General features: G+C 41.7%; 1 protein-coding gene across 1 annotated transcript in view; it reads left to right on the top strand.

Annotated features, from left to right (window-relative positions):
- grm7 (glutamate metabotropic receptor 7) overlaps nt 1-13,205 on the top strand; it is a gene marked incomplete at its 5' end in the record, with an annotated part of 122,005 nt that extends 108,800 nt beyond the window's left edge. Inside the window, 2 exons of the mRNA XM_084543663.1 lie at nt 4,969-5,215; nt 10,590-13,205. Of these exons, the coding sequence (XP_084399789.1) occupies nt 4,969-5,215; nt 10,590-10,639 (297 nt within the window). The 3' untranslated portion in view covers nt 10,640-13,205. The remainder of the gene's footprint in view (nt 1-4,968; nt 5,216-10,589) is intronic.
- Between the last annotated feature and the right edge of the window lie 12,409 nt (nt 13,206-25,614).

The following is a 25,614-nucleotide window of genomic DNA, read 5'->3' as shown; positions in this document are numbered from 1 at the left end:
TGTTGAGATAAACTCTGGGTTCCAAAGATGAGACAAATTGATGCGTACTCCTCCAAGTGTCCACCTCTAAATGTCTGGTGGAGACTCTAGGTTTTTATCACCTGAAGGTCACATGACTAGAGTCTATTAGTGACCTGATACCCACCTGGACCTGGACCTGGAGGAACCTGTTCCATTGACTGTTTTGTTATCAGATCTGAACCCCCAGAACTTCTACAAGTTCCTGTCACTATGGTAACCACTAAACAGCTCCTTCTCCAACAGCAGATGTTTAGTTGTAAACTAATCAGATGACGTCTATTACTACTGTTACTCTTCTGTCCATCACCACATTAAGCCCCGCCCCCATCTTCTGATTGGCCTGGCACGTCTTTGCTGGAGCAGAATCAGTTCCCAACAGAGAGTCTCCAGACCAACATCCTCCATTTGTAGGTGGAGGACGTTGGTCTGGTCTCAGGTCTGATGCTTCTTTGGACCTGATGACCACATGATGATACGTGACCTTCAGACCTCGTACCTGCTGGTCCAGACTTAAGTTATGAAGTTTAGATTCTGGTCATTCTTTAACTGGAACAGGGTACTTGAAATGCATTCTGGGATACCTGACTCTACCAAGTCCACACCTGCTGACTCCTCCTCGATAAAAGGGGCGGGCCCAAAACACACCCAGGTGTTTGGACTGAAGACAATGACAATTCACAAGAAGAGAGGAGAAGACATGATGATGAACTCTCAGAGATTTATTCAGTTTGTCTCGTTCAGGTCTGATCATCCACTGTCTCTTCAGGTCGTCTCTAGATCAGAGGTCTTCAACAGGGGGTCCGCGACCCCTAGGGGGTCCGCGGAGGTACTGCAGGGGGGTCGCGAAAATGTTTTGATTGATTAGACATTTTTTTATATTCACCTCCACAATTTTTTTTAAACACACATGAAGTTCTTTTTAAATGTTATACAGCTTGGGGATTATGGGGAAAAGAATCAAGGCTCTAACTATTATATAACATATATTTATGGGCGATTTCCTGATAGTAGTGATCATAAACGGCAACAGAGTCAACCATCTTGATGTAAATAAACGATCTATGCTGCTGTGCCATACTATAGGACCGGTTTAATATAAAACACAATTTTATACAATATATATATATAAGTAGGGGGTCCCCGCTCCATCTCTCCATCAGATTGGGGGTCCTTGGCCTGGAAAACGTTGAAGACCCCTGCTCTAGATCAAGCTTAAAGCTCGGGGGGGGGGGGGGGGGGGTTGGGGGGTCGTTCTTTCTCGGCTGCAGCCCCCAAACCCTGGAACAGTTTCCCTCTGCATTTTAGGCTGTCCCAGACACTGGCTGTCTTTAAACTTGTTGTTGATGCCTTAATTACAGCACTTTGGTCGACATTAGTTTAAATGAGTTTTAGAAATAAACTGACACTGACAGCTGAAGAAGGAACGGATGCTGCAGCTGTTTTCCTTGTTGCACATCTGGCTGCTTTTCACCCGACCAGAGAATGATTGTTGTCACAAACTTCGTCTCTTCCTTCTCTTTCGATTCTTTAGGTTAAATCTTTGAGTCAGGCTTGACCTTGTGTGTTTTGTGTTGTGGTTCCCATCCTGCTGTTTGTCATTAAGAGCAGTTTCTTTGTTCAGCTGTTTCTTCTTCCAGCTGAGTCGTCTCCCTGCGGCGTTCACATTGTTCTCTTATGTAATTGTTGTCAGTGTGGTTTGTTTGCCTCCATATGAGGCCGGACGCTCGGCTGCTGCTGCTGATGTTTTCACCGGTGGACTGGATCAATGTGAACGTGATGGAAACAGAAAGAGACATGAGCTCAGGTTTGTGGACGGAGGAGCTGTAGCTGCTGAACAACAGATGGCAGCAGTTTGTCCTCCCACACCGACTCACACCTGAGAGTCAGAATGAGCCCTCCTCCCGTTTAGAGATCTGATGGAAGTCTAATTAATGGAAGTTTGTTTCCACCCACAGCCCACTCCCCAGGGAGATACGTAGACTCTGACTTTAACAGCAGCTTCCTAATGAAACCACATCAGACATGGAAGTTTGACTGAGGCGTGAGACTGGATCAGACATTGTGAGCTTTGTTTTTCATCTCTTTGTTCTGTGTTCACACTCAAACATCAACCTCTTCTCTCCACATCTGTTTGGAGCATTCTTAACGTCAAAGCTCTAATTTACAAGTAATAAAAAAAAATAGTTCTTCAGTTTAAATAACTCTGAGGAGCTGCAGATGCAACGATCCAACTTGAGCCTCTAGTGGACGTCAGAGGAACTGCAGGTCTAGATCCTGGAGGTTGGTTTGGTTTCAGTCTTTCTCCTGAAATCCTGAACTGATGAATCCGTTTTATTTGTCTTAGAAGCCTTCTGCAGCAGACATGAGGAACATTAATGAATCAATTAATTAATAATGATTTGAGACGTGAGACATATCAGAAATAAGAAAATCTTGGGATAGACTCCAGACCCCCATGACCCTTCACAGGACAAGAGGTTACAGAAGATGAATGAATATAACATAATATATTATTTATTATAATATAATAACCGCTCTGTTATTTGTATTGCTCGTCAGTGACACCCTGTAAATAAATCTCTTCAGGACGGTCCTCTTGGACGTCCAATCCTTTTGGTAAATTGAACGTTCTAAAGGTCAGAGGCCTGTGACGGTCACACATGTTTCTTTTATAATGAAATGAACTAGTCTTCTTTAAGCCGGCCAACTGCTCGTCCACTTAAGACGATAAATGTCTTTAAAGCGTCTGTGGTCCAGCTCTCAGCTCATCTACAATCTCACATAACCTTTACTGTCTGATAACGACCAGACAACAAGATTAGTGGACCCGTCCAGACTCTTCTCTCCTTATCCTACGTCCCATCTGACTCTGACTGACTGGATTTAAAGTTAACATCTCTGGAATTAAAGAGGATGTGACCTGATGAGATGAATCCAGTAATGACCAGTGGCTGTTGTTTCTAATCACTGACTGTCTTTGTTTCTTTGTAGTCGTCACGAGTTAAAACTTCATGACTTCTCCTGTAAACACCACGGAGCCTTCAACCAAAGAAGACACATCTAATATGAGCTTTAATTACTCATTTATCTCCATAACGGTGTAGCACACGGAAAGCACATTAAAAATAAAATATACACTAGTGTCTGAATTATGAACTCATTGTGAGAGCTGCATTCAGAAACAGACTTTAGTCAGTTTTCCTCAACAAGCAGCTTCATGTGGAAACAGGCTGTAGACATCCAGACAGCAGGGGGCGCTGCAGGGACCAGGCACCATGAACAGCCGGATTTAGGTTTAAACCAAACCTGGTAGAAATAATCACAGATTTAAAAAAAGGAAATGAGGAGGAACAAAAACACACGAGACAAACCTGAGACAAACCTGAGACGTCCAAACTGAGCTTTTGTCAAAAGTCATTTCATCCCTGACGTAACAGAGAACGAAGTAGATCTGGACGAGTGTCGTTCTTGGGGGGACACGGGGACAGTTTCATTTTTGTTTCCCCTTCTCTAAGTCCCTGTGTCTCCTCCTGGTCTTAATTAAAATGTGTCTCCACATGCGTCCCCAGCCAGCACTTGAGATCTGATCTCTTCAGTGAATGATTTTAATTCATACTGGAGATCACCTGTCCCAACAGCAGGTGAGATCAGATGTTAATGTGACGTCTGAACAGGGCTCTGATTGGTTGTCTTCATTTGCTCGTAGTCGTCACTAGTTTAATAGTTTAAAGCATTTAGTGAAGCATCGCTGGACGTCGAGTAAGAAACCTTCTGATCACCTGAGCTTTGTTTTGGTCTGAATAGACTTCCCTTCCTCCCTCTCTCTCCTCCCCTCCTCCCCTCCTCCCCCCTCGGCCTGTAAATGGCATATATCAGACAGTGACAGCAGGGCCATAACACATAAAGACAGTGGGGCTGAACTCTGTGAAAGCCACTCTGGGAAGCCCATTACAGCTCTGCCGGGCCTCTTTATGCATTCATGGCGGGCCCATATCAGCCCTCTGTTGGGTTCACGGGGCCGCGGCTTCAGATGCAAGGGCAATATACACAGCACATAAAACATTAATGGCGTGGCCCCGCAGGCTGCTGCTGTTCTCTGCTGTAGGTGAGGGTTCAGAACACACAGGATAATAAAAAACTATCCTTCACCTGCTCATAAAAAGTGTCAAGAGTTTGGTTCTCTAACAAATCTCAGTCCAGGCCACGTTTCCTGAGCCTGAGGTAGTTAACGTGGACCGAAGCACACTGCATCTCCAGATTATGACTGACTCGTAAACATGAGATTGTTTTTGTTACGTCTCTTCTGTAAAACCATGAGACTTTTTCTCATTTAGTCTCACACAGAGCAGCTGGAAAGTTTTACTTGAGTGTTTGTTTATTCAGGAAAATGAGCCCATATTACATATCAGAGAGGAGCTCCTCCAGGATCCAATCAGAGTCCATGTGTTCAGAAGTGTTTCCATCAATGTAATGAGACTCAGGTGTGGTTCAGTTCCTGGTTTAGTTTCAATAAATCAGGGATTTGTCTCAGTCTGATCTTCACAACACATGTTTGTGGACAAAGGAGCTTTCTGAGGAGCTCAGAGAAAGAGTTGTTGTTGCTCATCAGGCTGGAAAAGGTTCCAGAACCATCTCCAAAGAGTTTGGAACCCACAAATAATCCACAGTCAGAGGAATGATCTGAGGAATGGGCTAAAATTCCTCCAAGCTGCTGTAGACCACTGATCAGCAGTTACCAGAAACATTTAGTTACAAGGAGGTCACAGCAGATACTGGAGACAAGGAGGACATGATATGTAATATTGGCTCATTTTAATATATTATTTGATCGGGTTCTCTTCGTCTATTGTGAAAATCTGCTGACGTCCTTCCCATGTTCTAGAGTCTTGCTGGTGTTTAAATCCTACCATGTGGTGAACTAACTGCTCTATATTCTTATCCCTGCAGCTCTACATCCAGACGACCACGCTGACCATCTCTATGAACCTGAGTGCGTCCGTCGCTCTGGGGATGCTCTACATGCCCAAAGTCTACGTCATCATCTTCCACCCGGAGCTCAACGTGCAGAAGAGGAAACGATCCTTCAAGGCCGTCGTCACGGCCGCCACCATGTCGTCCAGACTCTCCCACAAAGCCAGCGACCGGCCCAACGGGGAGGCCAAGACGGAGCTGTGTGAGAACGTGGACCCCAACAGTAAGTCCTGACGCAGCCTTCGACACATCCACCCACAGAGAGCTCATTTAGAAAGACGGAATATTAACTCCTCACAGAGAATGTAGTGAATGAAGAGTAGAAACAGGGAACTGAAGTAAATAGACACACAGTTAGACACATTATTATTTGACTCATTCAACCTCATACTCATTTAATCCAGTTCTTCCAGGAGTCTGACAATCATTGATGAAGACTCTCTTCAGTTATGAGCATCATCTCTTCTCCTGATGGAGTCAATCAGCTCAGACTCCTCCACAACTAAACCTTGTCAGCAAAAATACATTTAAACCCTGATCTCTGGGATTTTCTCAAAAAAACAAAGATAGTTTTTTATAAACTCTGAGTGAACCTGACTTCATTCATTCTGTATTTTTATGACTGATGTGTAATCTTCTGTCCTGAGCTTCGTACGCCCACCATCCACCCTGACCACCTCAATGTGACAACGTTGTTTTTAGCTAAAACTACAGTATAATTATGTCCACCTCCAAAAATAAAAAGATCTACTATGTAAATGATACAGGGTTGGTTCTCATGAAACTCCTCGTGTCCTGAAGCAAAGCTTTGTCATTGAGTCTTCACCAGAAACAATCAGCTGATCAGTCAATGAAGATCAAACTGAGTGAAGCTCACATGTCCACATCTCTAAAGTCAACATCTTTTGGGTTTTTGACAGCTGCTCAGGTGAGACTATGTGTTAACTTGGACTGGAGTTAAATAATGACGACATGACAAAGCTCTGGATGTGATGGTGATGAAACTAACAGCTGAGAATCACTTTAAGATGTTTTCTGACTGATAATCTGTCGTATCCAGATTCAGTTCTATCAGAATAAGTGGATGGATAGTCCTCCAACCAATCAGAGACATTTAAACTAAGTCACATGACATATACGACTACTGTTACTCTCCTGTTCATCACCACATTAAGCCCCGCCCCCAAACGATCTGACTGGTTAAACAGGCTATTGTTAGCCATTCAAATAGGCTATATACAGGTTAATGTTAGCATTTAATTAGTCCAAACAGGTCCCTGTGACCCCTGAGGAGCATCTAGAGGTCCTTAACATCATTCTGGAGCATCTCGTCATCAGCAGAGAGACTCCATGTGTTGATGTTGCTCTGACTTCCAGACTGAAAGAATCTGATGAAATCAACTAATGAGCTGGATGTGAAGAAGAGGAAGCAGAAGCAGAGGATGAAGAGCAGTCATGTAGACGTCATCACTGCTGCTAACTGACGGTCAGACATGATTGGTTCAGGGTAAAGATTGACTGGAGATCATCAACCAATCAGCTGCTCAGCTGTAAACCCAGAATGATGTGGTTCTGTTCCAGACCCTGGACTCCATGACGTTCTGGGTTTAAAACCTGGAAACACGACACAACATCAACCTCTTCTGAACCAGAGAGAAGCTTCAGCTCAAATGTTCCCACAAATAGAAAGTGAACAAATTCAAATTACATGGTTGTGTGATCAAATTACCTCCTCGCAGCAGGATTACCTTTGGGGCTTTCAGGAACAACTCACCGAATCTATTTTCTTTCCCCCTGACAGGCTAATTTCATAATTTATCAGAGGTAAGAGCAAATTAATCTTCTTCTCCTGCTTCGCCGTCCTGACCTTGATCCATTTCCTTCTGGAGGTTTGAGGAGAGAGAGGAATGAGGAGGACAGGTGTTAGTGGTTAAATCCACCGACTCATAACTTTTACATGAGGAGACTCTAATCAGACGTTTGAGAGGCAGATTTACGGCCGTTCTCTGGTGGAGCTTTAACTGGACGTCCGACCCCCTAGACCTCCGGTTTTACTGCTCCACTCCTGCACTCATCAGGACATAAAGACAGCAGCTGCAAAATCTTTATTCAGCAGCCTCGTGAAGGACAAATCTGTGGAGACATTCCTCTGTGGATCAATGATGAAGTTATGACTGACGGTAGACAGGTACAATATTAGTTCAGCTGCACTTTAAGAGCAGGAACAAAAAACTCAGAGAGTCCTACACGAGAACAGACGTTAAAGTGTCAGCAGTAGAAACACTGGGAGCTGAGAGGACAGATACTTTCATCAGAGGAGTCAGAGTTTGTCGATGGTGCTGTAACACTGTGTTCACTAAATGAGGTTTAGGCCCTGTTCAGGTTAAACAGGTCCAGGTGTGAACACTGATCTGGTCTCTAGAGTCCAGGTTAAACAGGTCCAGGTGTGAACACTGATCTGGTCTCTAGAGTCCAGGTTAAACAGGTCCAGGTGTGAACACTGATCTGGTCTCTAGAGTCCAGGTTAAACAGGTCCAGGTGTGAACACTGATCTGGTCTCTAGAGTCCAGGTTAAACAGGTCCAGGTGTGAACACTGATCTGGTGTCAGTCCACATGTGGAGGTGGTCTGGGACACATGTGACTCTTCCTGGTAGATGAGACTCAGACTCAGACTCCCCCTGGTAGATGAGACTCAGACTCAGACTCCTCCTGGTAGATGAGACTCAGACTCAGACTCCTCCTGGTAGATGAGACCCAGACTCAGACTCCTCCTGGTAGATGAGACCCATACTCAGACTCCTCCTGGTAGATGAGACCCAGACTCAGACTCCTCCTGGTAGATGAGACCCAGACTCAGACTCCTCCTGGTAGATGAGACCCAGACTCAGACTCCTCCTGGTAGATGAGACCCAGACTCAGACTCCTCCTGGTAGATGAGACCTAGACTCAGACTCCTCCTGGTAGATGAGACTCAGACTCAGACTCCTCCTGGTAGATGAGACTCAGACTCAGACTCCTCCTGGTAGATGAGACCTAGACTCAGACTCCTCCTGGTAGATGAGACCCAGACTCAGACTCCTCCTGGTAGAGGCGGCTGAGGACCCACTCCTCATCTCTCCTCTCATTGGTCCTCTAGGTTTACTATTTTCCTTCTCACTTGATTTTTAGAATCCTCTCTCTTTTCAATCTTTCTCACCTCCTCTCCCTCCACCACTCCCCCCACCTCCCTCTGTCTCACCTCTATAATAGCCTTCAGTCAGTTACGATGGCTTCATCTGTTCTCCTTCTCCATCCTCCCTGCTCCCACAGCTGATTCCCTGACAACGATTATTGTGTTCAGCTCTAAATAAACCTGGTTCTTCTCCAGATGACCAGATACCTTGAGTCAGAAAGTCTAAACTTACATCTGAATATTGTCCCAGAGTCATGTCCGTGCTCCGTTTAGACAGAAAAGATCTGAAATCACTGACTGATGGAAACTTCTTGTCATATAACCAATGGTTTCTTCTTCACTTCTCTTATTTATTTATTTTTTATTTTAGAGTCTAAAACCAAACTTGAAAAACCAGAAAGTAGACAGAGCCGTAGAGAACGTGGACTCGGTCCAGCTTCTCTTTCATGTTTGTGTTGCTTCGTCGTACATTTGCTTTTGCTGCATGATTTACAATCAGTGCATCTGTCTTCATCTCCAGAGAACATGAAACGACTTCATTACAACTTAAACATCCTGAAGCTTTCTCTCCCTCTGGTCTTGTCTCTTCTTTGTGGGTTTTTGTTTTCAGCTCCTACTTCTTCTGCTGTTTCTTCCAGCCAGCCACAGCCTCTAGGTGTTCCTAATAAAGTGTCAGCTGAATAATCAGATCAGTCATCTTAAACCTGTCTGAGAGACGTTGACATCATTTATATTTGAATCCAGAAAATGAGGACTTACAAATCAGATGAAGCTTACGTTAGATTTCTGGTCTGATGATTTTATTTTATGATGCTTAAATAAGTTAAATAAGTTCTTATTAAAAGACCAGTTGGATTCAATTATTCTGTTACTTTAAGTCATTTCTGCTTTTTAAAGACTGAAGACTTTATTGGTTTGACTTTTTCTTTTAGACTTCTCTAGACTTTCTACTGAAACCAAAACCTGACGCTGACTTTTAGCTTTAAGCTAACCATTGTTAGCTAGCGTTTGGTTCAGGGATGTTTAAGTCGGCCTCGACTGAACCCTCCCGTCAGACTCATCAATAAGACGTCAGGACCTGAGAGAGCTTCACTGACACTTCCAGGCCTAAAACATTTCCTCTTTTATCTTCCCCACATGATTGATGAGGAGCGTTTGGCAGGACGGACGCTCAAGGCCAAGTGGTCACCAGTGCCAGGGACGGGGGAGGCAGGGCTGCAGGGGGGAGATAGGAAGGTGGTCATGCCTAAATAAGGGTAGAGGACATCTCTTCTACCTCCTCACTGAAAACCTGAGGATAAAAATAGCATCCTCTGGCCTTTGGTTTCTGTTGGAAGCAAACACACTTTAACCTGAATCTGAATATCTGGATCATTTTACAGAACCAAGAACCTGAAACATCCAGAGCAGCAACAAGAAAACACTTCCTTTAAACAGGAAGAAACCTTAAGAGAAGAACAGAGAAGAGAAGGAGTGAGATGAATTCATACATCTGATGACATCAGACATGCAGCATCTAAACAAGAGTGAAAGATACAGCTTCAAAATAATCCACTGTAGAGAGGTTTAGTGAGTTTACAGAGAGCTCATAGAGTTACTGATATAAGGATGATCAAGAGCTGAGGGGCGTGACTGGTCCCCCAGCAGCCTAGGCCTATAGCACCAACACTAAGGGATGGTTCAGGTGATGATGATAGCAGGTCTATTACAGGTGAGTTAGCGGTTTAATGGTTGACGTCAGAGGTGTCAGAAACACAGAGAAATGTAATACAGCAGAGGACAGGAGCACAGTGCATCATGGGAAGTCCCCCAGCAGCATAGGCCTATAGCAGCATCACTAACGAGCTGGTTCCACGTGTTCCACAATGATTATGGTTCTGACATTCAGACACAAGAAGTAGAAAAACATTTAAAGTGACACAGAGGAAAGAGAAAAACGTCTTTAAATAAAAATGAGTCTTCTAGTCTGGCTCAGAGCAGTTAATCAGTTACAGGCTAATTAATAATCGATAGCTGCTGAATAAATTACTTCAGATGAGTGACTCTATTGTGTGTGGTGGTTAGCACTGATGCCTCCCAGCCAGAAGGTTCTGGGTTCTAATCCAGGTCGACTGGTTCCTTTCTGTGTGTAGTCTGCATGTTCTCTCTGTGTCTGCGTGGGTTCTCTCCAGGTTCTCCAGCTTCCTCCCACCGTCCAAAGACATGCTGGTTAGGTTCATTGGTGATTCTAAATCCGCCTTCATAAGATTCTTAAGAGTGAAGATGGTTCTCTAGATAACGAGGCTGTCGGTCATCAGACTTGAGAGTTCATAACTAAATTCATTAACTCTCCTCTCACCTCCATCATTAACCTCCATCAGTAACATCCTGCACGGCCGCGTGGAACCGATCAGTGTTGTGTTTGTATTCTCTGCTCCTGCTCAGGTCCAGCAGCGAAGACGAAATACGTGAGCTACAACGACCTCGTGATCTAACGGCATCCCTCCATCAGACGCCGGCCTGCAGAGACACTGATGGTTCCAGGAGATGTCTGGTCTCCTGTCCCGCTGGTTCCAAACAGAAGAAGAAGAAGAAAACAGTCGGATGTTTTTTTTGTCTTCACTGCCGAACAGAGACTTTCAGACGCTGCAGCAAAGTGAAGCCTGGTGCAACTTTCCTTTAAAGCCAGACATTCACTCTGGGGAACGTGGCGACCTTAGGACGACATTCAGAGAGCAAAAAATAAACCGAAGGCGGGACCAACATGGCGGCTGCATCCGTCGGCAGCTAACAGGGCTCCACGCTGCTGATGTCAAACAAAGCCGCCTCCTCTCATCTCTTAACGTACTTCCAAACTTTTCCAGTCAGCCTGTGTTCTTCTTTATGCATCGTCTTATTTCAGTTCTTTCCTTTGGCTGGTCAGACTGACGGGTCTACTTTGCTTCTCACTTCTTGGATGCACATTGTTGTTTCTTTTTGGTTCTGTTTTATTAAAGCCATATTCTTCACTTTAACATTTGGAGGGCTTTAATCACGCTGCCACCGGGACTCAGAGTCATTTAAATGTCAAGTGGCTAAAAAAATGAAAAGAAAAGAAACAAGCCCAGGACATCCTTAAAGCCCCTGAAAACATCTTTTACGTTTGAGGTTCATGACAGTGCATGTTTTATTTCTGTCTGGGATGATGCGCATGCCATCACTTTTGGAACTAGGCATCCCAAGATGCATTGCTGTGGTCTAATGCAGAGCTGCAGGATTAAAGGTCCAGTGTGTAGAACCTAATGACATCTGGTGGTGAGGTTGCAGATTGCATCCAGCTCATAAACGTCTGTGAGTCGTTCTTTAGAGGAACCTGTGGTTTGTCAGCAGAGTGATGAAGGGCTCAGTCTAAGCTAACAGAACACACCTTTAATGAAAAGATCCAAAAATAAAACAGCAGCTATTTTTTACAGAAACATCTTTTCAGGTTTCAGCCTCCTAAAGGAACATTGTATGATTTTACGACGACTATCTTTAAATTTACTAAATTATTTTGTTGGACTTATTTCAACCTGAAATGATTCGTTGAGAAAATCATCAGAATTTGTTGCAGTGTTCAAAGATTCACGAGCGTGTTCTGCACTTCTAAAGAGCATCTTTTTCTGTCTGATGTATTTTATTTTAATCTCTGAGAGGTGTTATCACACCGAAGCTAAAAATATGTGCATCACGTCCGTGTGTTCATTATGACTCAGAGTTAGATTCTTGGCAGCGAGCGTCTTAACGTCAGCAGCTAAAACTAAAATCACCATCTTCCTGCATGCGGCGCTCCGTTTAGAGGAATCCTTCAGACCTGAAGCCAGGTTTTCAGGGGCTTTAAGTGTCCCAGATCAGGAATGTGGACTCAAGACCAGGCTCGCTCTGAACCGGTATTGTTTTCTGGGCATGAGATCTGATGCTGTTTCATTTTTCTCAGAAGCTTGTAAAAACTCAGAGCTGTTCCAAACTGTCAGAGATCTGCATTCTGTTCATGAGTTTGTTGTTTGTGAGTCCACAACTCTTCACTTTAGTCGTCTGACGTGATATAAATCTGATTGGTCAGCTGGCCGTGAACACGGAGCCAAAAAAGAACAAAAGAAAAACGTTGTGTTTTCAAAAGCCTGTTTGAAATGTTTGTGGTCACATGGCGAATGCTTTCCCATCCCAACACGTGTGTACGCCATGAGCTCTCAGTATTTTGTAGGTGTGTGATGATGATGAAGATGATGAAGATGGCCGGGTTAAAGGGGGCCTGTTGGGGCCTCTGGATGTCTGGTGATTTCCTGAACTACTGATAAAACTAAAGGTGTTGATGTTGAGGTTGTCGATGCATGCCTGATATGTTCGATGTTGAAATCAGAAAAAAAAAGTTTCCGATAATGAACTTGTCACGTTGACTCCACCTGTCTGCTCTGAAATGTACCGTTTCATTTTCTTTCCGTTGGTTCCTCTGATTCTTTCTCACACAGCAGAATACGGCTTTGATTGGTTTCTTATTGGGGGAAAAAAGATGAATATATATTTAAAAAAAACTAAATACTTGTTTAAAAAAAGGAAGCATGTATGTTTTCTACTGTTTGTACTTGGTATATTCATGTTGCCCTTGCTGCTTATGTGCCAATGTTGTGGGAGAGATTTACATTTGGCCACTCATGCAACTATTCTGTGGTGTTGTCAAAGAATGTATCAACATGAAATAAAAAAACATTTGGTTATTTTTTTATATATTTCATGGAAAAGTATTTGTGTCCGTCTCTTCCAAAGATTTAAAACTTGATCTCAACGAAACAAACGTCTGATGAAGTGAACCGACCTCAAGGCACTCAGTAAACATGTTGACACTGAATGCATCGTCTCTTTCACCTTCTTCTTGGTGGGAATCTCATCCATTTCTCACCCGCCGCTGCTGCCTGTGGGGTACGGTTAATTACCCCAGAGGCATTTGTCTAACATGAACGTCTTATCAATATTAACGTTTTTGAAGAACATTCTCCAGCAGCGTTTCAGACATCAGAGATTAAAATACTAACAGGCAGCAGAAGACAGAGGAGACGTCCTCCAACAGCTTCTCAAGTGACCGACATCTACTGAACCACAACGAAGGACTACAAGTCTAAGATGAGTAAGATGAACAAGACAAACAACCAGGACTGATCTGTGGAAGAGGAGTTTAACTCATTCATTCAACCACTAGTAGAAATGATCACATGAATCAGTGATGTCTGTTCATTAGTAATGAGAGCCTTTTAAAAGATTCTGGCCTTGGAGCTGAGAACCAAACTAAACTAGAAACTAATCTGAACTAGAATCAACTCAGGAGATAAATCAGATCTTAACATGTGAGAGTCTTTCCATCTGGTTCCAACATCTGGATCATGTCTCCAAGTCAACCAGCAGCTGTTGATGGTTCTGATCCAGCGGTAGGTAGAGATCCATTAGAGACAGCAGCTGTGACCACATGATGGCGCTGCTGATTTACAGACACACAAACTGAGATCAGATCTCAAGTGCTGGCTGGGGACGCATGTGGAGACACATTTAGATTAAGACCAGGTGGAGACACATTTATATTAAGACCAGGTAGATGGACAGGTGAGACCTAATATGAACAGAGGTCATTCAACTCATTAGTAGCTGATATAACAAGATCCTGATGATGACGAGCTTTTCTAGAAGCTGAATATCTCCCGGCGTCTAAAAGCCTCAGTTGCAGTAGTTTCATGAACGCTGACAGACTTCAGTCTCTGTGGACGTCCTGATGCAGCAGGACCGCCGTCCTCCGTCTCTGAGCTGTAGATAAGACTCGTCTCTGTGTGGATTCACATAACTAACCTCCAGTGTCCAATTAGATTAGTCGCCGCCAAACCAATTAGTGTTTGTGGGAGGAGGGTTGAGACGCCAGCGGTCGTATCAGGACTCTGATATAAATGTTGACAGAGCTCCTCAACAGCCGCTGCAGCAGAAAACGATGCTTCTCTTTTCACTCGCATAATAATGGATCAAAGGTTTTTACTGTGTAGAAAACATTTGGGTAGAGCTGCAAACTTTAAGTAGTCAGAGGATCATAAATTATATTCTAGATTTTATTTCCTGTCCTGAGAAGAAACTGTTTACAGGTCCAGCTGTGTGCATCTATTTATTAACGTATTAAACTTGATCCATTGATTGAATAAAACAGAATAAAGCCTGATGGAAACTGTTTCTATGGAGACTAAATGAAATGATGTCTAAAAATAAGACATACTAGTTTTAAACTGAGGGATAAAGTATTCACTCACTCATCCAGATAATTGAACCCAGGTGTTCCAATCACTTCCATGCCCACAGGTGTATAAATCAGCTCCTGGTCATTCAGACTGCTTCTACAAACATTAGTGAAAGAATGAGTCGCTCTCAGGAGCTCAGTGGATTCCACATTTGACTAGAACCAGAGTAAATGTGTGTCTCCTCCAAAAGGGCCAGATTTGTCCAAACTAGAGTTTCAGACTAAAACCAAGTAGATTAGTGTTGATCCAAGGAGAACGTGACCAGAACAGTTTAGTTAGTAGCAATAGTTTCTACTTTCCAGTCAGTACTGTCATTGCTCTGGACTGGATTTCATCTCTGACTGACAATGAAACAATGAATTCCATTTGGTCATTATCTGGTTTTAATATGTTCACAGATGCTTGAAAGAAGAAACTCTGACTCTGACAGAGTAGTTGTGTTCATCTGAAACCTTTAGGATTGTTCTAGTTCTCATCTGAATCAGTAACAAGTTCTAATAGTTTATTAAGAGAATTTAGGAACCAGACACTTGGAGAGAGTCACATGATCTAAAACACTAGAACTGTCTGCTAAGAAGAATGATCTTGGTCCACTAAAAACAAGACTTGATTTAACAGGATTCACAGTTTTTACAGTGAGCTTTTACTTTTCTTTCCTCTCTCAGCAGACGTTCAACATTTCTTCTCCTGCTCTGACAAACCTGGTAATGACAAATATTTCAATATTTGAACGTGTGGTTGGAGATGAGCTGAACCTCGTGCTGAGGCAATTAGAGAGTGTGAAAGGAAGTGACTGGTTTATCTTGAGGAAGCATCGAGGGCGGCTCCAGAGGAGGAACAATAAAGACGTGTATATGAGGGATTTATTGCTCTACTGTGGCTTATTCAGCATCTTCACACATGATGAGGTCCTCCCTGCTATCTGCTGAGAGATAGCGGGTGTCAATGGAAACCAATTTGAGGCGTCCAGAGCAAAGCAAGTTATTAACCCCCCCAACCCCCCCACCAAAGAATTCTATCCTCCGTTCTTTATTTGGGGACTGAAAGAGACTGAGCCACTCAAACAACTATTTAAAAGCTGATTAGAGCTGAAAAGCTGAAGCTCCCCACAGGAGGCCATGGTTTGTCCTTCACATATCTGAGTCAAAGAAAAGAGGGAATGAGATAAAGTTAAGATGGAGAAGGAGGAGAGAGAGAGAGAGAACAGGAAGCTTCCACAGAATGGATTCTGTAATAAAATGATTTATCACCTTCACCTCATTCATTCTGATCCAGACAATAAATCCCTCCTCATCACCTGGACAGTCCTCCAACCAATCAGAGACATTTAAACTAACCAGAGACATCTATGACTACTGTCACTCTTCTGTCCATCACCACATTAAGCTCCGCCCACACGATCTGATTGGCCTGGCAGATCTTTGCAGGAGCAGAATCAGTTCCTAACAGAGAGACTCCAGATCAACGTTCTCTGGTCTTTGGCCTCCAGGTTTTCAGGCTGATTGGGGTAATGAAGGTGCTGCAGCAGAGTAACGGCACTGAACACAGTCAAGGTCAAGTTACCAACAATCAGAACATCTACAAAGATGACCAAACTAACATGAACACAAACGCTACAACAAGTAAAAAGCATCTGTTAAAGAGGGAGCAGCCTGAAGGAGCCAGGGCCGTTTGACTGCTGAATATTCATCTCCTTGTTGAACCTATTAGTGTTAATGAAGTAATGTCAGACAACCGGCTGCTCAGCTGCTGCTCCACACACAATTATTCTGTGTCAGAGCTCAGCGAGAGGAACCAGGTGACGACTCTGAGCCAAAGAATCTAAAGCACCTGACTAATTATCTCCTTTAGTTGATCGTCTCAGAGCTGTAGACGTGATCAGACCCATGGAGGACGGCCAGGTTCAGACCAGTCTGCTCAATGACGGAGGGTTAAATATATAGATTTAAAATTCAATGCAGTTTTATTTCTATAGCATCAAAACAAATCTGTCTTTACAGAACCCAGAGTCTGAAACCTCCAGAGCAGCATTAAGAAAAAACTCTTTTAACAGGAAGTAACCTAAAGCAGAAACATCTGATTGAAGCCGGTCGGTAGAGACAGATAAAGCATGGAAGACAGTAGAGGACAGGAGCTCAGAGCATCGTCCCCCAGCAGCCTGGGCCTATAGCAGCATCACTAATGGATGGTTCAGTCCAGATCTATCAGCTTTATCAAAAAGAAAAGTCTGAAGTCTGACCTTAAACATAGAGAGGGTGTCTGCCTCCTGCCTCCTAAACCACCTGACGTCAAACCAACCATCTAACAACCTGTCGACAGAGACCAGTAACGTACTGCCGATCTGATCCATCAGCATCTTTTAATGAAACATAATGATCTGACCTTTAAACACATTCTGTACTCGTTGAATTTAAATGTTTCTCTGCTGCTCGCGTTGAGACTTTCCAGGTGTCAGAGTTTATTTAGAAGCAAACTCAATCTTTCTGCTTTAAATGTGGAGCGTAGTTTTGCAGCCAGCCTCAGCAGTCAGTGAATAAAAACCTTGAAAACAGCAAACAAAGAAGCAGCTCCCGGCCCCGTTTCTCTCTGCTCTCTCTCTCTGTTCTCAGCATTAATATTGGCAGATTCAACCAACGTCTCACGTTCCCTGTGAAAGCCTTTAAATCCTCCAACAGAACCACAGCCTCAGCCAAACCCATTTCATCACGACACTCCATTTTCGTTGTCGTTATTAACATGAATATCGACGGATCCCCACGGCGAGGTGCCTCCAGCTCGCCGCCAGCCCCGGCCCCCTCATCCATCCTCCATCCTCCCAGTGCACACATCATCTGTTTTGGGCCTCTGGGCGATACATCAATGTGGCGGGGCAGAGAAAAGCTCTTTAAGTTGCATAAACACAATGTCGCCCGGGCACCCACCGGCTGCAGGTGATGGATGAGGACCCCACGCAGAAGCAGCCGATGGCCGAGCCACTGTCATCACTCCCCACCTCTAACTGGAGAGGTGGCTCCGGTCACCGCTAACAGGAAGAGGCCTGGACCCCCAGGGCTGGCCCCAGAGTTCACAGGGTCAGAGGTCAACCAGGAACCTGTTAGAGAGCACAGATACTGATAGCTCAGTGGAAATATAGTGAAGTAGAGAATAAGTAGATAATAGAAACAGGACAGAGTTCAGGGACTAAACACATTAGACACAGAGATGTTTGTGCAGCGGTTTTTCAGGCCTGAGGATTGTCTGCAGGTGAACGTGTGACCACTTAGTTTAATTCATCCTCTCACAACGACACCTGTGTCTGTAGAAGCCCAGGAACTCTAAAGGCTCTGGCTCAGTTTAACTGTTCAACAAGTTCAAGAGACTGGAAGAAGGATTATTACTGAGGCCGGATGACACACAAACACAACCACTGTAAACCAGGTGGTGTCAAAGGATCCCAGTAGAAGAAGAAGTCTCTTTTGTGGTCTAGTCTTCTCCAGTGACGTGGTCTATCATGCTAACGCTGGCTAGCACCAAGCTAACCCTCAACATTCAGCAGTGAAACTCCAACGGCTTGTTCAGGCTGCTCTTTTTATTTGTCGTAGCATTTGTGTTCATTTAAGTTTTGTCATCTTTGTAGATGTTCTGCGTCTGTAGTTGATAGTTATTGTTAGAAACTTGACCTTGAATGTCTTCAGTGCTGTTACTCTGCACCAACACTGAGAAAGAAAACAGCTGGCCAGTTCCTTCTGAGGAGTTCACAGATAACATCCTCAACAGACTCATGTAAACCTTTTCCATTCAACCAGCTGACATAGCGGCAGTTACCATGACAACGCCTGCCAGAGCGCTGCATGGGATGTGCGTTTGTACAGAGAGGTATGTGGTACCTACTGTAGACTGTAACTCATAATGGAGTCGCGTCCAGAGTGAACAGAGTGAGAGGATTAGACGTCTACACCAGGACTTGGTTTGATTCTTTTCTTTTTGTTCTTTCCGTTTTTAAAGCAGTGTTCTCGTCCTCTGGTTCTTTCGTAGGACGTCTGCTGTTCTTCATTCTGTGATAACACTAAAGAAAAACAAAAGAAACCAAACACCACATCTCTCATCACAGATACGACTTTAAAAAACCAATGAGAAGCTGATGGTTTGATTTCAGCAGAGATCATTTGAACCTTAAACCTGAGACTTAAGAAACTGAAGATTCAAATCAAATTCAACGTTAAAAACTTGTTTCATCTGAAGGTTTTCTAGAACCGTGATGGGTTTCACAGACGTGACAGAGCAACTCCACTTCAGCATCAACTCAGATATTTTTGATGAATCACAGTCTGAAGGGAAACAACGAACAGATCGACCGGTCGATGCAGCCGACGCCACGCAGCAGAGAAAAGAGCTGACTGAGTGAGGAATAAATGAAAGAAATTCACTTTAAATTTAAATATAAGATGGTGTAACGCCTCCCAAACACAAAGCTCCTCTCTGATCTGAAGGTACCCTTAGCAAAAAGAAGTTTATTCAAGTGTACTAGAAGTATACTTATTTTATACTAAAATTGAGGTAGTATACTTGAAGTTTACTTTTTATATACTATATTTCATATACTTAAGAATAGTATAGTGAAGTATACTTGGCTTATACTGAAAAGTATAAAGAAAAGTGTAAGACTAAGTATATATATACTAAGACTTACACTTATACTTTAAGACTAAAGCTTATACTTGTACTTTGGTATACTTTTTACTACTTTCTGCCACAAAGTACTAATACTTAGTATATCTTAGTCCAAGTACAGAATAAGATCAAGTCATTGACTTGTGCATATATTTAATTTAGCAGAATAAAAATGTTTTTCCACTACACAATTTATTTGTGGTATTACCCCTTTTAGAAACTTACATGTTTAAGATCATATAGTGCTGAACTTCAGAAGTTTACAGTAAATGGTATGTGTGTTCACTAACATTATCTTTATGTACCTTAAACACATACACAACAACAGAAACATTGACTTGACTTTATTGATCAAGTTCTAGTCCCTTTCATAAGAGTTTGACAATGGTGTTAAGTACACAGCATCATCTGTTTCAACAAGAACACATTTAGTTTTAATCATGTCAGGCCACACAGCATTAACAGTTTTGTTTTGTTTTATTCTCATATATAAAGTACTTTGTACTGTGAATCTTTACATACAGGCCTGGCTGATTCAGTAAGTACCTCAACTAAAACACAACATAGTTTGGCACATAATCAAAAAGCAGAAATTTGATGTCAAGACATTTGTTTAAAAATAACCAAGTCATTAATTAAACTAAATGTATCATCTTTCAAGCATACAGTACTGTTGTATCTCTTCTTTAGTCTGAATTGTCCACGTCCAGTTTGCTTGTGGTAGGGTTCTCAGTGTTGACTTCATCATCATCATCTTCTTCACTGTTGGAAGTGTTACTCCAGTGTTCTTCTGTGTTGATTTGGTTATCTTTATTATCATTCTACATGTGAACCAAGGAAAGAGAATGAACAATGTAGTTAATAACACGATGACTGAAATTGTGCAGGTGGTTTGCTGTAGCCTTTGCTTTGTACTGACAATGTTGTCATTCGTCTACACTTAGACTAGAGGATAGGTCAAAATGTACCACAATTAAGATAAACTGTCTGTTAGATGGTATGAATGCACTCAACTATTACAGCAAACCTCTAACTACATGTACAGTAAACTACATGTGTGTACTGTTGACACTTTTTGAGGGTGTCACTGGAAGCCCTCTGATGAATATTATATAAATCAGTGACGTGGCATATGACACGTGGTAATAATTATACCTACCAGGGAAGCTGACAGCACAGTTTAGGGAAGATTCTTAAAATTCAATCAAGCAGGATAAGAAAGTTACCCAGATACATGGGGGAATGTATCCTGGCAACAGAAGATGTCCTGACATATTTCAAGATTGGATGTCTGTAATAACTTGGACAAACTGTGTCATTGTGTATTTACCTGTTGAAAGGCAGTATCCAAAAGCCTAGGTGTGGAGGAGCTCCTACTGTTGAACCATCTCTAACTTCTCTGTGGGAAACAATAGGCCGACTCATGTCATCTTGTGTGTTGTCCTGTAGTTCTGTCCTGTCCTGGAAAGGTGGGGTGTTCACATATGAATGTCAATAATTACTCAAGTCATTTCATTCCCCATGGGTATACTGAGTTCATTTTTAACATAAAATAATCCCAACATTTTTTGGGAAGATGCCTCCAAATGAGATTGTACATAGTGCATGGGTAGCAATTACCTTTGAAAATAAAACCAGATTCAACATTTCGCCTTAAATTGTAAATATTTGTACAATATATATATATTTTCAAAACTAGGCTACAAATTGATGAATTCAATCAAAGTTGCTCAACTAAATGTATTACAAATTAATGCAACTAGTAATTTATATACAGTAGTCCCCAAATAAACTAAAATAAAACATTACATTTCAGTCTGACCTTTTCAACTGATAATGATTTTTTTTACATATCAAACCAGTTCAACATAAATATGCAACTGGAAACGGTCATTTAATATAAAGTTAGACACATGATAATCTTGGAGCTAACCTCACATCACCAGCAGCCTGTGGAAAGTAATGGAATGGAATATTCTACCAACTGTGTTGAACATAAAGCTCTGCTGCACTGTAAGCAGCAAGCTATAGCTGCTGTGTTCTGATCTTAGACATCATGAAATCATAACAGTCTTAATTCATTATCTGTTACTTACTTTTACTTTCCATCTGTACTTGGTAGTCCTTGGAATCTCTGCTGTGTAATCCTCCAAATGTCTTTTATAAGGTCTACGACGTTTCTCCATGTTAGCTCTAATGAGCTAATTCAGAAGCTTCTCCAGCTCTCGCTGTCACAGTGTCGCGCACATAAACTGTACGGTCGCGCTTTGCACTTCCGGTCCATGTTCCCGCCTCCCTACCTGGCAGCCAATGGGAGCCTAACTTCAAACTGGCGTCCACCGCTGCAGGTAACGATCTTGTTCTCCAAAGAAAAACCAACGGTCCCGTTCTCAACAAGGAAAGAAGGAGAAAACGACATGGAGGTGAAGTGGGACATTAAAGGCAGAGAAAAGTCAGACGGTCCAGCCTTTTTCCCAGCAAAGGTTTTAATGTTTGGTGGTAAGTTGTTGCATTTTATTTCTTCCCAGTTACCTTGATAGCATTGATTTAATCTGTCACTTTGTCATAGCCCAGTGGTTTGCACGTGACGTCACCGCCGGCATGCTGCCCATTGTTTTCCATCAGTTACCACTCTGTCATATTCAGTCTAGATCAGGGATGGACAACTGGCGGCCCGGGGACCGCACACGGCCCGCGACCTCACTCGAAGTGGCCTTTAGATTAATTTTTGATAATTATAAAAATGTGTCCTCTGCGGCACTGAATCAGTTGTAATGACACAGTTGGCCACTAGATGGCGCCTCTAATGCAGACGCCGCCTCGTACACGCTTCCACCGGGTCTTCTCTACCAATGAAGAAGAGACGTTGAGCTATGGCTAAGAGCGGAGAAAATCGTGTGTGTTTCAGGTGAAATGGGAAGAAGATTATCTGTTCACAGAATTTAAAAGCAAACCTATGTGCTTCTGCTTAGAGACGTTATCTGCCATGAAAGATTTCAATTTAAGTTGCCGCTACAACACGTTGCACAAAGTTAAATACGAGAAGTATACTGAAGCTGCAAGGGCTGCTATTGTAGCGGACCTTAAATCAAAAGTTCACAAACAACAGCGACTTTTTACCAGTGCCCACTACTGATAGTGGTGAGGTAGAGTGGGTATACAGGGAAAATGTTCAACTCTTTCTTAGTGTAAAAAATCACAAATAAGTTCTTGCAATTAATGTTTGATGTTCTGCAGGTTTCTCCCATCCTTGAAGAGGATGGTAATTTGTATGTTTTATTTTCATGAGCCCTTTGCACTAAAAAAAATAACTAAGTGGTTATTTTTGTTTGCTTCAATAAACACGTGTGCGTGTATATATATATGTGTGTGTGTGTATACACACACACACACACATACATACACACATACATACATACATACATACACAAACATATTTAAAATGGCAGTTTTATCATTTATCATATATATACATCATCGAGAGATCAGACTGGTCTACACTGTTGAAGCTACTCACTAGCCTAATAGACAGTGGAAAAACTTACTGCACTGCTGTTGAAGACTCGCTGCCTGCTAGTGTCTCTCTCCCTTTCCATCCTGTCTGTGCTGGGTTTCTAGTCGGTTGACTGTCCAGCTGGGAGATTGAGGCTTTGTGCTAGCTAGGCTACCCTTAGCAGAAAGTAGTATACTTGAAGTTCATTTTATTAAGTATACTTGAGTATAAGTATAAGTATAGTAAGTATACTACAGACCATGTACTTGTAGTGTACTAGAAAGTGTACTAATTTAATACTTCTTCCGGCTAAATTGGAACGTTTTAAGTATATAAAAGTATACTTTAAGTTTACTTATAAAAGTATACTTTAAGTATACTTTTATAAACTAAAATGTGGACTAGAAGTATATACCTAGTACACTAGCAGTATATAAATGAGTGTACTTGTGGTATACTTAGAGTATACTTTTATAAACTAAAAAATGAACTAGAAGTATATAACTAGTACAGTAGTAGCATATTGAAGAGTGTATTTGTGGTATACTTAAAGTATACTTTTATAAACTAAATAAATACATACATACATACATACATACACAAACATATTTAAAATGGCAGTTTTATCATATATGGTTAAGTGTGCGGTCCAATGTGGCCCTCTGGTAGTGTTGATGAAAAATTGTGGCCCCCTCCATCATTTAAGTTGCCCATCCCTGGTCTAGCTGATTTAGGTGTGATGTATGTGCATTCCCTCTATAGAGTTTTTTTTCCTGATCCCATTTAAGTTCAGAAATGTACCTGATAAACCATCCTTCATGCCTCTTTAACAAGTGTGTTAATTGTGGATGGTGAATAAAAATAACACTGAAGTAATGTTTTGTGTTTTTTCCCTCACAGTCCATGTCCAGGCCAAGTTCCCCGACACCACCATGCACGATGTGAGACCAATCAGAAGAAGAAATGCAACAATATAAGCTATGCCAAGCAAGTAGCTGAAGAGAAGTTATAAAAGTAACGTTTTCGTTTCTGTCAAGGTATTTATTATTTTTGGTTCCAAAGTGCACGTCTTTGGAACCAAAAATAATAAATAACACTTTTCTTTTACCTTTTTATTTTGACAAGGAAGGACTTCAGTTCTAAGTTGGAGACATTTTGTTTACACATTTTTACATGTAAATGTGAACAGCAAAGAAGGACTTGATTTCATAGAAGCTCTTTGTTTTTGAAATGCGCATATTTAAGCAGGTATTTGTAAATACACTGTATGGTATGTTCTATAAATATATAACTTGTTCTCAACATTCTGTCTTGTGATTTTGTAAATACATTGCAGTCTAGTGTACACACAGTATGGGTAAACTTTAAGAATACTTTAAGAAGTATATTTCAAGTATATAAATAGTATGCTACAAGTATACTTGTAGTATAACGACAAGTAAACTAGTAAAATGCCATACTCTGTTTTAGTAATTCTAAGTTCATACTTACCCTTAGTAAAAAGTAGTATGCTTGAAGTTCATTTTATTAAGTATGCTTGAGTATAAGTATAGGTATAGGAAGTATACTACAGACCATGTACTTGTAGTGTACTAAAAAGTATACTAATTTAATACTTCTACGGACTAAATGGGAACATTTTTAAGTTTATAAAAGTATACTTTAGGTATACTTTATAAGGTAATTTTAAGTTTACAAAAGTACCCTTTCAAGTATACCACAAGTACACTCATCTATATACTACTAGTGTACTAGGTATATACTTCTAGTCCACATTTTAGTTTATAAAAGTATACTTTATGTATACCACAAATACACTCTTCAATATACTACTACTGTACTAGTTATATACTTCTAGTTCATTTTTTAGTTTATAAACGTATACTCTAAGTATACCACAAGTACACTCATTTATATACTGCTAGTGTACTAGGTATATACTTCTAGTCCACATTTTAGTTTATAAAAGTATACTTAAAGTATACTTAAAACGTTCCAATTTAGCCGGAAGAAGTATTAAATAAGTATACTTTCTAGTACACTACAAGTACATGGTCTGTAGTATACTTACTATACTTATACTTATACTCAAGTATACTTAATAAAATAAACTTCAAGTATACTACTTTTTCCTAAGGGTATCAAAGAAAATGTAAAGAAATCATCACAGAAACAGATGATTTCCTGAAAATAATCTGACCAAACAAAAAAAAAAATAATAGAAACAGAAATAAATGCAAAGCTGGACATTTAAGAGTGGGGGTTAAAGATTAACAAAGAGAAGAACACTCTGCAGGAGTAGGTGGTGTTGGACTTCATTTGGTTTTCATTGTTTCCTGTTTTATTTTGGTCCATTTGTCCTGCAGTTAGTTCTACTTCCTGTTTGTCTGTGATTGGTTGTTCCTCCCTGTGTCTTGTTTCCTCATTAGTTCTCAGTCTTTATATATAGTCCCGTCTTAGCCTTTTATTTTATTTTTTATTTAATATCAGGTGCCACCAGCTTCCTTCATCCCCACCTGGCTCAGTCATCCAACCATTCATTTATTCATGCATCCTTGCCGTCACAGCCTGGTTCAGCTTCAGCTCAGCATCTGCAGATGAATCGTGGCGTCGGTTTAAATCAGCGACCGATGACTCGTCTCTTTCAGAGGAACAAGACTCTGGAGGTTTGCAGCGCTGCAGAGAAAGAGCGACGGCAGAACGTGGCTGCTGCAGTTATTCTGGGTAACAGATGGCCTGAGCCGCTCAGAAGTTCAATAACACTTTTGCTCATGACTTTGTGCTCTGTAAGGATTTTTCTTGGCTGCATGAAAAGAAGATTAACTTTACAAGAGAACAACACAGGAAGCAGTCTGACTCTGCTGATAGCTCTAGACTTATTTACAGAAACAAAAATGAGTCAGCAGCTGGAAGTCAACGTCTCTCAGGTCAGCTCTCGTTTTCACCGTCACTGATTCAGTGAAATTAAAGAGGGATCATTCTGTGACGACTTCAACACCAGCTCCTGGTTTGTTGGTTCATTAGGATATATCTACCATCCTTT

Source organism: Chelon labrosus (genome assembly GCF_963514085.1).
Source record: "Chelon labrosus genome assembly, chromosome: 4".
In the NCBI taxonomy this organism is placed as follows: domain Eukaryota; kingdom Metazoa; phylum Chordata; class Actinopteri; order Mugiliformes; family Mugilidae; genus Chelon; species Chelon labrosus.
This window is presented reverse-complemented; position numbering and strand designations above follow the sequence as displayed.